The sequence below is a fragment of the Pecten maximus genome, chromosome 15, assembly GCF_902652985.1.
Source record: "Pecten maximus chromosome 15, xPecMax1.1, whole genome shotgun sequence".
NCBI lineage: Eukaryota > Metazoa > Mollusca > Bivalvia > Pectinida > Pectinidae > Pecten > Pecten maximus.
In genome coordinates, this window is record NC_047029.1 from 36,007,719 (window position 1) to 36,022,171 (window position 14,453).

Sequence of the window (14,453 nt, forward strand, 5' to 3'; positions counted from 1 at the left end):
CGAATTCTGTCTTACCGACTACCACCTGTAATCTCGTGTCTGTTATAGAAATAATTCTGTCTTACCGACTACCACCTGTAATCTCGTGTCTGTTATAGAAATAATTCTGTCTTACCGACTACCACCTGTAATCTCGTGTCTCTTATAGAAATAATTCTGTCTTACCGACTACCACCTGTAATCTCGTGACTCTTATAGAAATAATTCTGTCTTACCGACTACCACCTGTAATCTCGTGTCTCTTATAGAAATAATTCTGTCTTACCGACTACCACCTGTAATCTCGTGTCTCTTATAGAAATAATTCTGTCTTACCGACTACCACCTGTAATCTCGTGTCTCTTATAGAAATAATTCTGTCTTACCGACTACCACCTGTAATCTCGTGTCTGTTATAGAAATAATTCTGTCTTACCGACTACCACCTGTAATCTCGTGTCTGTTATAGAAATAATTCTGTCTTACCGACTACCACCTGTAATCTCGTGTCTCTTATAGAAATAATTCTGTCTTACCGACTACCACCTGTAATCTCGTGTCTCTTATAGAAATAATTCTGTCTTACCGACTACCACCTGTAATCTCGTGTCTCTTATAGAAATAATTCTGTCTTACCGACTACCACCTGTAATCTCGTGTCTCTTATAGAAATAATTCTGTCTTACCGACTACCACCTGTAATCTCGTGTCTCTTATAGAAATAATTCTGTCTTACCGACTACCACCTGTAATCTCGTGTCTGTTATAGAAATAATTCTGTCTTACCGACTACCACCTGTAATCTCGTGTCTGTTATAGAAATAATTCTGTCTTACCGACTACCACCTGTAATCTCGTGTCTGTTATAGAAATAATTCTGTCTTACCGACTACCACCTGTAATCTCGTGTCTGTTATAGAAATAATTCTGTCTTACCGACTACCACCTGTAATCTCGTGTCTCTTATAGAAATAATTCTGTCTTACCGACTACCACCTGTAATCTCGTGTCTCTTATAGAAATAATTCTGTCTTACCGACTACCACCTGTAATCTCGTGTCTGTTATAGAAATAATTCTGTCTTACCGACTACCACCTGTAATCTCGTGTCTCTTATAGAAATAATTCTGTCTTACCGACTACCACCTGTAATCTCGTGTCTGTTATAGAAATAATTCTGTCTTACCGACTACCACCTGTAATCTCGTGTCTGTTATAGAAATAATTCTGTCTTACCGACTACCACCTGTAATCTCGTGTCTGTTATAGAAATAATTCTGTCTTACCGACTACCACCTGTAATCTCGTGTCTGTTATAGAAATAATTCTGTCTTACCGACTACCACCTGTAATCTCGTGTCTCGTTATAGAAATAATTCTGTCTTACCGACTACCACCTGTAATCTCGTGTCTCTTATAGAAATAATTCTGTCTTACCGACTACCACCTGTAATCTCGTGTCTGTTATAGAAATAATTCTGTCTTACCGACTACCACCTGTAATCTCGTGTCTGTTATAGAAATAATTCTGTCTTACCGACTACCACCTGTTATTTCGTGTCTGTTATAGAAATAATTCTGTCTTACCGACTACCACCTGTAATCTCGTGTCTGTTATAGAGATAATTCTGTCTTACCGACTACCACCTGTAATCTCGTGTCACTTATAGAAATAATTCTGTCTTACCGACTACCACCTGTAATCTCGTGTCTGCTATAGAAATAATTGTCTAATTCTGCATTGTCAAGTTACCTCTGCCATATATAAACTCCAGATACTCTAGACTTCGTTTTCTGTGTGGATTTATATATAGATCTTTACGAGGTTTGATATTATTTTGAATGACAAAGTGTTGATAACGAAGCATAAGAGTAACATGTAAAGGGAGACAACCTCTATAGATGATGCAACGATCGAGAAGATAATTTCCCACTAAGGAGACTGTAGCTATTAATAGAGTTTCGTGATGCATTATGGGGAGAATTTGGATTTCCCTTCATTTCCGATTATTATTTCCGGTGTGGTGCGGAAGATACTATAAAGATGTGGCTGGTTATGTTGTTGGCGTTTGCTATGCCAGTTAGCATTGCCTGCTGGCTGGTTAGTTTGGTCTACACGGCCTTCAATGGCGGTAAGAGTGTACTCTCTATAGATGGAGGGCTGTCAATCGGGGAATCAAATAAAAAGACAACAAATTATACTAATATACCACAGGCGTCTGTTCGACCAGTCAAGTACATAATGTAGAATACAGATAAATACAATGTAGCACAGATGAATAATAATTGAGTGTAAGCTAACCTTTACATCCTAGTGCACTACGTTTAAACTAGTAGTGCACTACATTTAAGCTACAGGTAAACTAGTAGTGCACTACGTCCAGTCAGGTGTGACCATAAATCCCCCTATACAGGTATTAAATGGACAGTGCCACTGGACACCTGTGTTAGATACCTGTATTTGTTACATAAACAGCCCTGTGTAAATTGACTGCCTTATTTCTGTCATCCTGACTTTACCAGGTATAATTAAATGTTGATGAAATTTTATCTAAAATTAACTGAAAATAAAATTGGCTGCGGTTCTTATGATATATATTGCACAAGAGGAATTAAAACTCTATCAATTGATTTGTATTGTTTTTTTTATCATTATCTTTTTTGAAAAGATTTCATTATTGTGTAAAATTAAGGTTTATCTTCCTGATTTCAAAATTTTGATGCTTTTCATTTATCTTTTTAGATGTAGTTAATATACATTTTATATAAATGATTAATTCTACCTTTAGCCTTGATGACTGTTTGTAGATTTTTTTCTCAAGTACACTGTATATGTATGTATATTTTAATATTTATTATTTTATCGCACAAAAATATTTTTAAATTTAATGTAATGTTACTTCACTAATATCTGTTAATTCAACCATGAAATCAGGGCCCAAGCCCCACCTCACCACCACCTTACGGACCTCGATTCCATAACACCTTACCTGTAATATATGTATCTGATGAGGATCAGTCTTAAGGTGTGCCTGTTTTAACACCTGGCTATAGTTTTGTCAAGTCCCCAATTACCCCCAGGGGTCCATTTATAGCATGCTGTGCCAGGCTCCTCTGCCTTACCTACCTGTAATTAGCAACTAACACTACCCATATATAATATCTACCTGTGGATGTTTTTAAAAAAATATATATATATATATAATTTTTTTTTGTGAATCATCCAAAAAAATAATTTATTTTTATATACATTTTTCTTCACAATAAAGATATTCAATAAATATAGTTTATAAGCTGATTTTCTTTAATTACAAGAAGAGGTAAAATCCCCATCAGTTATACATTTTAAGATAAAGAACAATTATAATTCAAATTTCTTAATGTAATAGGGAAACACTTAAATGCTGATCAAAATATATCCCAAAATTTTGTTTTTAAACAATATTGCAAAAAACATGTTAGCATGAACTGTAAAAAAAAACATGATCCACATGTGTTGTAATATATTTGTTAGCAGGTAACTTTATACAGAGACATATGTATATATGTCTCTGCTTTATAGAAGAAAATTATGAAATTACTAATTCAAGTGTTGTATAATTCAAGTGTTGTATGACAAGTACAGCTACAGATACATGAATTTGTATGTGTTATATAAGCTTAAAACTGTTGCCCTCCTCCTCCCCAAGTTTGCCAGTATTTCATAACAAAAATGACATTATTTGTTCCCTAAGGCCATTATCTCATTCTGTGTTAGGTTCATTCCCACTCAGCCAACATGTTGATTTTGCTATATAAACATTACCTGAGTTTACCTGTGGAAAATGTAGATATAGTCTGTTTCAGTATACGTATACATGGGACTCAAAGGTGACTAACAATAAAAGTGATGAAAATGTTTAAGAATACCTTTAAAAATATACATTCATGTGTACGTATTAATAACAGAATACATATACTGATAATTTATTACTTATATTAATAATGATAGTACACAACACTTCAAAAATGAAATAACGGAAAAATCTTTCATAATTAAAAATGCACCATATACAGGTAACAATGATATACAGTGTACTTTCAATCATTTTTTCCCTTGTTCTTTTTCCCCTTTCAATTAGATATGATTACTATCTTATAATAAGCAACTAATTCTTACAAATGGAATTATTGTTTCAACAAAAATAAAGGTGCATTTTGTTAAAATCACATAAAGAGTTAACGGCATAAACTTAATGATATGTAGTCAAAACTGTTTACAAGAGTATGTGTATGTAACCAACACAAAAACAACCAATTGTTATTCCCTCAAAATTACAATAAACAGTATACACCTTGGTCCAATCATTTGACCAGATCCATTAGTTATTTTTCTCTGAACACTTACTGTTTCCTGAACATTAACATTCAATTTCATAAAGGGACCTAAGTGTTTATGATATACTTTGAGAAATTGAACTTGTGTATTCTAAACATTATATACAAGCGTAATTTAACATTCAATTTCATAAAGCAACTTGAACTTGCAAGGGTTATGATTACCATATACTCGTGTTAAAGGAAGTGACAATTATATAGACTAGTATTTCTTTGTAATAATAAGATTGAACTATTTATTACGTGAATAATTTCGTATGTGAAGACTGCATATATGAGAACCGCCGATATGATTAATTGACTTTGGTGATATTGTGAACTTTATCCGTGCTTTCTAGGATTATACTGATTTGTGCTTTATTATTCAATCAGTTTCACTATCATACATGATTTGTTTTACTTGAACTATTAAAATGTGATTTAAAGTGTTTTGTTTTTAATCGTTTTCTCTTAAGTACATTATATATACCTGTTATATATTACAATGAAACAGGTAACGTTGACTTAAACGTATTGATAATGTGACCTTTCAATGTAAAGGTTAAAATTGAACAAACGTATTTTCTGTTTTATTTATAAAACATAATAATTATGATAAAGTGTGAAATTTTTAACAATGAAAGATATAGAAAAATGAATTATTTTCAGTAATGTATGAAAATTTGAGTTATTTTATTTTAATTTTTTTAATATAATAAAAGTATTTGTGATACATATACATTTAGTATACATTATCTACAAACTGATAACAGCATGTAGCACAGGTAATACAGGTAACACAGGTAACTTGAGAATCAAGTACTTCTCCAAAACAGGCTATAACTTACCTGTAATTAGTGCCTATTGTTCTCTATTGTTCCTGAGGTACGGACAAAAGCCCCCCCGGACATTAGCCCCCCCGGACATTAGCCCCTAGGACAAAAGCCCCCCCGGACATTAGCCCCTTCACACTAATCAAAAAGTGGACAAAAGCCCCTTCATAAAAAAAAAATTATATTTTTTTTTTTTATTTTTTACGTTTTTATTTATTCATTTTTTTTAAAATTACAATATATGTTTTAGCAGTGGTTATATTAAGTGCTACATATATATGTAAGTGACTTCAGTCACCAGTGGCTTCTGCAATGTAAACAACCAGTTCGAAAAACAACTACTTGAACTGTTACATAAACAATAAGCTGTTACACAGGTGTTTGGTAGGTTTTTCATTGATTTTACTGTTACATAAACAATAAGCTGTTACACAGGTGTTTGGTAGGTTTTTCATTGATGTTGTATTCTCCTCGAAGGAAATATATCATTAATGGCTTCATGTGTATCAACAGTGAAATTTCTATGTTTGCACAGGTATAAATTGTTTTTATATTGTTTCTTTGATTTTAATCATTCCTAAAATTAAGATTACAACACAGAGCAACATGTTTGGTTAGGTACTTATTATATTTCTTTGATATATGGCTGTGTGTGATATTAATGAATAATAACAAATTAAAAACTATGAAATCTACACCATGTTTTTGTATTCATTAATTGAAGTATGCAACATATATGACAGAAATGTGAGTAAGTTTGTGGGAAAACATCATTATTTATTGTACAAACTTCAAGACATTTTGTTTTAAATGATAAGCTTTCCTGAAATTTTCAGCTTACTTAATAATATAAAGTTTGAACAAATAAATGATGTTTAACCACAGACATATAATGCAGCTCTGACATTGAACCAAGGACCTTCATTTTCCACACAATTATTCTCCAAATTTCAGAGATAAAAACAGCAGTATATATACAGTTTTTGTTTTTCAAAAGTACAGATTTATATAAAGTATACCAGCTAAATTTATAATGAAGGGGCTTTTGTCCGGGGGGGCTAATGTCCGGGGGGGCTTTCGTCCGGAGGGGCTTTTGTCCTAGGGGCTAATGTCCGGGGGGGCTAATGTCCGGGGGGGCTTTTGTCCTACACTCATTGTTCCTACCCCCAATGTTAAAATAGGATATGTTGGCTGAGTGGGAAGACACCCTGTGTTACATGTACCTGGAGTCAGATCCAATATGTCAGATCTTCAAAGTATTAGATACCTGCACACTGGTACATGTACAGAAATTTCAACTTTTTCAGTAAAGGAAGATGGAAGGTGTATTAAAAGTAATATATACCTTTGATAAACTTAATTTTTTGAAATGTAGAACTGTTATGATCACTTAATTACCAGTACATTCAAAGAATCTCTTTCTTTACATGTTAATCATTGTTAAATCAGTCTAAGCATTGGATGTATACACATGTAGAATATACAACATACAATGTATATTATGGGCTGAATAAGGTTTTAATAAGCAAAATATCACATCAAAAATGAAATTATGAATATGCTGCTTAATTTAATCTGAAATTAAAACTACAATAAAAATTAAATGTATCAAATTGAAAATGTTGAAGTAATATACGATAATTGTTTTCAAATGTTTGATTATATATTTCATGTGATGAAAACAAAATTGTGAAATATATAACTGATTAATCATTTAAAAATATAAAGTACCGAAAGATAAATGAAACTTGGCTGTAACAATTTAACTTAGTTAGAGCAGGGACGTATGTCCCTGGTTTGAGGATTTATAAAGTAAATTTGTCTTAACTTAGTTACAGTGTATAATTAACAAGAATAGAACTGTTGAAATATAACATCAAACTGAACATCCAAAACATTTTTAATAACTCTTTGAACTGCTGGATAGCCTTATATATACAGTACAGGTAAAAATCACAGGTAGCCTTTTGTACTGCTCATTACCTGTATGGGGGTTTTGCTGTTCATCACCTCTTAGGGTGTACGTAGTGCACTACTAGTCTCGGTTGACCTATTATGATCGCCTTTCGTACGGCGTCGTGCATCGTGCCTCGTGCGTCGTGCATCGTCCGTCGCAAACAATTTACATTTTCGACTTCTTCTCATTTACCAAAAGGCCCAGAGACCTAATATTAGGCCTGTAGCATGCTGGGATGAAGGGCTACCAAGTTTGTTCAAATGGGTGACCTTGATCTTCATTCAAGGTCACAGGGGTCAAATATGCTAAAATCTTTGAACGCCTTCTTCTTGATAACCAAAAGGCCCAGAGACCTGATATTGGGTCTGTAGCATGATGGGATGAAGGGCTACCAAGTTTGTTCAAATGGATGACCTTGACCTTCATTCAAGATCACAGGGGTCAAATATGCTAAAATCTTTGAACAACTTCTTCTTGATAACCAAAAGGCCCAGAGACCTAATATTAGGCCTGTAGCATGCTGGGATGAAGCGCTACCAAGTTTGTTCAAATGGGTGACCTTGATCTTCATTCAAGGTCGCAAGGGTCAAATATGCTAAAATCTTTGAACGACTTCTTCTTGATAACCAAAAGGCCCAGAGACCTAATATTAGGCCTGTAGCATGCTTGGATGAAGGGCTACCAAGTTTGTTCAAATGGGTGACCTTGATCTTCATTCAAGGTCACAAGGGTCAAATATGCTAAAATCTTTGAACGACTTCTTCTTGATAACCAAAAGGCCCAGAGACCTAATATTGGGTCTGTAACATGCTTAGATGAAGGGCTACCAAGTTTGTTCAAGGTCACGGGGGCCAAATGTGCTAAAATATATCAAAACTCAGGTGACCATTAAGGCCCATGGGCCTCTTGTTTAATGAGCCGGTCCATGTGTTACAGGTTTTTTTTTTCTGTGAACCACTTATGTGTTATGTGTGATGATATTTGTTTGTATAGTCACCTGTAATATTGAACAGTGTAAAATCCATCAGATCTGTGTTATTGAACAGTGTAAAATCTAGATACACTTTTACAAAATGTCCCGACACCTTTGAGACGGTATGTACTTTATAAGAAATATGATATGTCCATAATGCAGTTGCTGTAGATAAGGTAAAAACCTGGTAAAGTGTATGTTGCCCCCCACCTTTGCTACAAATCCCACAACATCGTGCGAGAGAGGTACCCAGGTACTTATCTGTTGAATGCATAGAGTGATGTGAAAGGCGACTATTGGCAAATATAAAATGTCACTGACAAAATCGTATTTGTGTAAAAGTGCAGAACTGGACTGCATGAACATCACTGAGGTCAAAGTGTAGCTCAAATGTATACGAGAGAGTGGCTGTTATATATATTAGAATTTAAGTTTTTGATTGACAGGTACACATTGTGTTAATCCTTGGCGGTGGTTGGTGGCCACCATCGCTCCAATACTGATAATGAGATGGGGGCTGAAGAAACGCAGTCTGGACAAGACAGGGGCAGTTGCAGGTTAGTTTTTAGGGCCTCGGGGCCCTCTTTTGACCCTATTTCAATTGACAGTAGAACGTTTTCTTTCCATAAAATTTGACAGTTATTTCTACAACCCCACCATGATCTGATGTGAGACATATAGTATTCAATGACAATGTTTTTTAAACTGAATTTTTGATATAATTATCTTTGTTCAAGTGAAGATGATAACTTATCTAACTTATCTAACAATAAAGATTATGATCATGGTGGTTGGAGCCCATAACTTTCTAGGATATTTTGTTTATAAATTATAAATTACTGTGGTTGTATACTGTGATGTATTTTGGTATTACAGGACTTGTAGTTGGTTTCGTCCTGACCATCAGCAGTCTCTGCTTCTTCTCCAGCTTGCTAGCTTTTTTTGTACTCGCATCAAAAGCGACAAAGTACAAATCATCAACCAAGAAAAAGTTTGAAGAAGATTTCAAGGAAGGTAAGGTATAATTAAACGATAAACATTAAAATTTAAGTAAAGTTACTGCATGGTATGACTAAAAGAAAAGAAACAAATACATGTATATATGTACAAGTTAACTTTTAGATTTATTTCTTTATCCTGTTAGACTAATTAAACAATTTTAAGTATTAAATCTCCCAATTTGAAAAATCCCTTGGTACAATTTTTTTGTTAAGCAAATAACTCCTGTATTATGATATGCATAAAAAATGAAAAAATAAATGTACACTATATTTGGTATATTCAGTATGAAGAAGTACATACAGGCTTCACATTTATTAAAACAAAAATTAATAAATTGGTTCCGGATTTTAAATATCCGGATTTTCCGAACGTGTATTTACACAGGAAATTTAGTTTTGCCTACAGCGAAAAATGGAAGCCCACAGAAAAGAAAAGATAGCGGAAAAACTTAATTTACAACATATGTCCAAACAAGATTAATTCTGTCTTTGGGATAGAGATATTTAATTTTAAATAGGTTTCAGAAAAAAAAATTGTGTAGAGAATTGTGCCATTTTGGGTCAAATATCATAATTTTTTGCAATTTTTGAGAATTTTTTAAGCTCTTACCATGGTATTCACAGCTCTTAAAATCACAGAAAATATCAGTTTACTTATCCTACAGAGCTCTATTAAAATTGCAAATGTTGTACAGATTTTAAATATATATACTTTATTAGAGGTTATATGTAAGGTTAACTGGCAATGTTTACATATCTAAAACATGTGCCATATTTTTCAGAATTTGGCATTTTTACTGTACACTGCTACCTATAGAAGTGCAGTAAAATATGTTAATAACCAAGGTCCAAGGGACCAGGAAATTGGTTTGTTGTAACCAAAATTTTTGGGGAAAAAAAATCAGAATTCATTATAGGAAATATTGCACAAGAGGATCTACTTTAGTTCTGAAGAAATTTGTTTGTATAGTGGCCCTGGTTATGTTAAATCACACTTGGTTTACAAAAGCTGAATAGTGTGACATATTTGTGTTCATTTAGAATGAACAAAATTTCAAAATTAGCTGAATGCATGATGCAATGAAATCACAATCCCAACTGATTTATCAGGGAACATCGTACACAATTGTGTATTTACCCAATACATTTCACACAAAATCTGTGATCTTCATTTCTGGATTCCACAATGCCCTATGTTTCAGCGGTCTAATTTCATATAAGCCAAGGATATTCCTACTATTAGTTTAAAAAAAGTAATTCAAAAGAGTCTCTAAAATGTACAGAACAGTTTGAAATTTTATAACTTATGTGGGGTAACTTTTTGAAGTCTTTTTCCTATGAGGAGACAAAAATGATATTTCTGAAATGATGATAACAAGAACAGTATGTATATGATCCCTGTACATTGTGTTGTACATAACTCACTCATAGTTCTGTGGTACAAACGGTCGCCATGGGTTACAGGCTCTTTATGAATTTTGATAGGAAAATGATTACCATAATGTTTCAGGAAGGGTGAAGTGTCTAGCTGCCATCATAGTTTAACAGAAAAGTTTTCCATTTATTTTTATTTACCTGATGTATTTTAATTTTGAATGTTGTTAATAACTTTTTCCACATTTTATTGATAAAAACAGTTCAATAACTATTACAATAGAACACCAGGAACATATAAACCTCTTAATTAGTCAAACTTACTTGTGTTGGACAATTACCTGGATACAGGAATCAAAACAGATACCCTGGTGTCACACAGGCCCTGGTGTCATACAGGCCCTGGTGTCACACAGGCCCTGGTGTCATACAGACCCTGGTGTCATACAGGCCCTGGTGTCACACAGGCCCTGGTGTCATACAGGCCCTGGTGTCACACAGGCCCTGGTGTCACACAGGCCCTGGTGTCATACAGGCCCTGGTGTCACACAGGCCCTAGTGTCATACAGGCCCTGGTGCCACACAGGCCCTGGTGTCATACAGGTCCTGGTGTCATACAGGTCTTTGTGTCATACAGGCCCTGGTGTCATACAGGCCTTTGTGTCATACAGGCCCTGGTGTCACACAGACCCTGGAATCACAGGGGCCCTGTTGTCACACAGGCCCTGGTGTCATACAGGCCCTGGCATCACACAAGCCCTCCTGCCACACAGGCCCTGGTGTCATACAGGTCCTGGTGTCATACAGGTCTTTGTGTCATACAGGCCCTGGTGTCATACAGGCCCTGGTGTCACACAGGCCCTGTTGTCACACAGGCCCTGGTGTCACACAGGCCCTGGTGTCATACAGGCCCTGGCATCACACAAGCCCTCCTGCCACACAGGCCCTGGTGTCATACAGGTCCTGGTGTCATACAGGTCTTTGTGTCATACAGGCCCTGGTGTCATACAGGCCCTGGTGTCACACAGGCCCTGTTGTCACACAGGCCCTGGTGTCATACAGGCCCTGGTGTCATACAGGCCCTGGTGTCACACAGGCCCTGGTGTCTTACATGCCCTGGTGTCATACAGGCCCTGGTGTCATACAGGCCCTGGTGTCATACAGGCCCTGGTGTCACACAGACCCTGGTGTCATACAGGCCCTGGTGTCATACAGGCCCTGGTGTCATACAGACCCTGGTGTCACACAGGCCCTGGTGTCTTACATGCCCTGGTGTCATACAGGCCCTGGTGTCATACAGGCCCTGGTGTCATACAGGCCCTGGTGTCATACAGGCCCTGGTGTCACACAGGCCCTGGTGTCACACAGGCCCTGTTGTCATACAGGCCCTGGTGTCATACATGTCTTGGAGTCACACAGGCCCTGGTGTCATACATGTCCTGGTGTCATACAGGCCCTGGTGTCACACAGGCCCTGGTGTCACACAGGCCCTGGTGTCATACAGGCCCTGGTGTCATACAGGCCTTGGTGTCATACAGGCCTTGGTTTCATACAGGCCCTGGTGTCACACAGGCCCTGGTGTCACACAGGCCCTGGTGTCACACAGGCACTGGTGTCACACAGGCCCTGGTGTCACACAGGCCCTGGTGTCACACAGGCCCTGTTGTCATACAGGCCCTGGTGTCATACAGGCCCTGGTGTCATACAGGTCTTTGTGTCATACAGGCCCTGGTGTCATACAGGCCCTGGTGTCACACAGGCCCTGGTGTCACACAGGCCCTGGTGTCATACAGGCCCTGGTGTCATACAGACCTTTGTGTCATACAGGCCCTGGTGTCATACAGACCTTTGTGTCATACAGGCCCTGGTGTCATACAGGCCCTGGTGTCACACAGGCCCTGGTGTCACACAGGCCCTGTTGTCACACAGGCCCTGTTGTCACACAGGCCCTGGTGTCATACAGGCCCTGGCATAACACATTCCTACATGTAGCTATCACACACCCTGGCATTACACAAGTCCTCCCATCACACAGGCCCTGTTTTGCATGCAATCCCTAGCATCACACAGGATCTGGCTTTACACAGACCACTGTCATCATGCACACAGGCCCTGGCATCACAGAGGTCATGGCATCACAGAGGTCATGGCATCACACAGGTAATGGCATCACAAAGGTCATGGCATCACACAGGTCATGGCATCACAGAGGTCATGGCATCACAGAGGTCATTGCATCACACAGGCCCTGGCATCACACAGGTCATGGCATCACAGAGGTCATGGCATCACACAGGTCATGGCATCACAGAGGTCATGGCATCACACAGGTCATGGCATCACACAGGTCATGGCATCACACAGGTCATGGCATCAGAAAGGGCCTAACATCACACAGGGGTGACGACTGCCTGAGGGCCAGTATATATATATGTTATATGGGTAATAATGAGTGTTGATTCTGTCCTCAGCAGACCTAGAAGTGTCTTTGTTATAGGCATTAGTTCAATTTGTGACGTTTGTTATATATTTATATATAGAAAAGATAGGGCATTTGACAAGGAATTAAAAACACTTCCTTATAGCCATGAATTTATGAATTATAAATAGTAAGAGTTATCTCCCTTCCACCTGGAGAGATGTTTGTTGAGAATTTGTATCATTGCTATTATAAACTACTCTGACATCTATAGTCTTTCTTGTGTTGTTGTAAAATTATTATAAAAAGTTTGAAGGTTTACATAAACCACATTTTTTTGTATAATGTGTGTGTCTTGTGTACTTACAGGGGGTCAGCGTAACTGGATACAAGTATTATGTAACGGAGGGATCGCGGCCCAGTTTGCAGTACTGTACATGTTAGACAGTGGGTGTACGGAGAGGATTGTCGACTTTAAGGCCTGGTACAACTCCTCACTTTTCTCCATGGCAGTCCTGGGCGCCCTCGCCTGCAGCTGTGGCGACACTTTTGCCTCGGAGATTGGCACTGTTTTTAGTATCAACACAGCTCCTAGGCTGATTACTTCACTGCGAATAGTCCCAAAAGGTTAGTACTTTATGATACATAATCATATTTTATCATACATATTCACATTTTATCATACATATTCATATTTTATCATACATATTAAATTATTATTTTATCAAACATACCATTTTCATATTCTATCATACATATTCATATTTTATTGTACATATTCATATTTTATCATACAGTACGAGGAGGGTGATTTGGTACTCAAACGCTCACAGAGCGTTGGCCCGCGCAGCCCTCCGCTCAGAATTTGCGCGGGTTTGCAGCGGGATTTGAGCGGGCTTCGAGCGGGCTTGAGCGGGTTCGCAGCGTGCTTGAGCGGTTTTGTAGCGGGCTTGAGCGGGCGGACTTGTAGCGAACCCGCTCGCCGGGCGGGCTTGTAGCGGGCCCGCTCGAGCGGACTTGTAGCGGACCCGCTCGAGCGGAATTGTAGCGGACCCGCTCGAGCGGAATTGAATAGGACCCGCTCAATCAGTAATGACGGTAGACTTTCAACAGCCTGGTGTCGATTAATTATACTTTAATTACCATGTATATGTTTTCAGTTGTATCGTCCATCGTAAGTATCTATTGGATGATGTACCTCAACTATGAGATACAAATTCATACGTGTAATGTATTGCTCATGAAATCTATGTTATAAGTTGAATAATATCTGCAATGTTGTACAATATGACAGTGTACTTGATGTCAGACCATTTTGATAAAAACTATTTGTAGGGAAATATTGTAGTTATTAAAGTTCAAATAGACTATTTTCATGCATGTGCAAGATCACTCACTCACGAGTCATAAATCCAGTAATATTGGATATAGTCGTCATTTAGTGTTAGGAGCTGAGTCAATACATTGTAAATGTATCCTGTGACTGCTAACTGGTGACCGCCTTCTTTGGGAAAACAAAAGGTAATTATTCCGGTTAATGGTGGACAATGAACCAAGTGTC

The 14,453-nt window shown here is 37.4% G+C and overlaps 1 protein-coding gene across 2 annotated transcripts in view; it reads left to right on the forward strand.

Annotated features, from left to right (window-relative positions):
- Positions 1-1,997: 1,997 nt before the first annotated feature.
- The window catches only part of LOC117343821 (transmembrane protein 19-like), a 54,442-nt gene continuing 41,986 nt past the window's right edge, over positions 1,998-14,453 (forward strand). For both annotated transcript variants that reach the window (XM_033906340.1, XM_033906341.1), the window contains exons 1-4: positions 1,998-2,111; positions 8,545-8,655; positions 8,975-9,112; positions 13,262-13,519. In XM_033906340.1, coding sequence (XP_033762231.1) covers positions 2,024-2,111; positions 8,545-8,655; positions 8,975-9,112; positions 13,262-13,519 — 595 coding nt within the window. In that variant the 5' untranslated portion in view covers positions 1,998-2,023. The remainder of the gene's footprint in view (positions 2,112-8,544; positions 8,656-8,974; positions 9,113-13,261; positions 13,520-14,453) is intronic.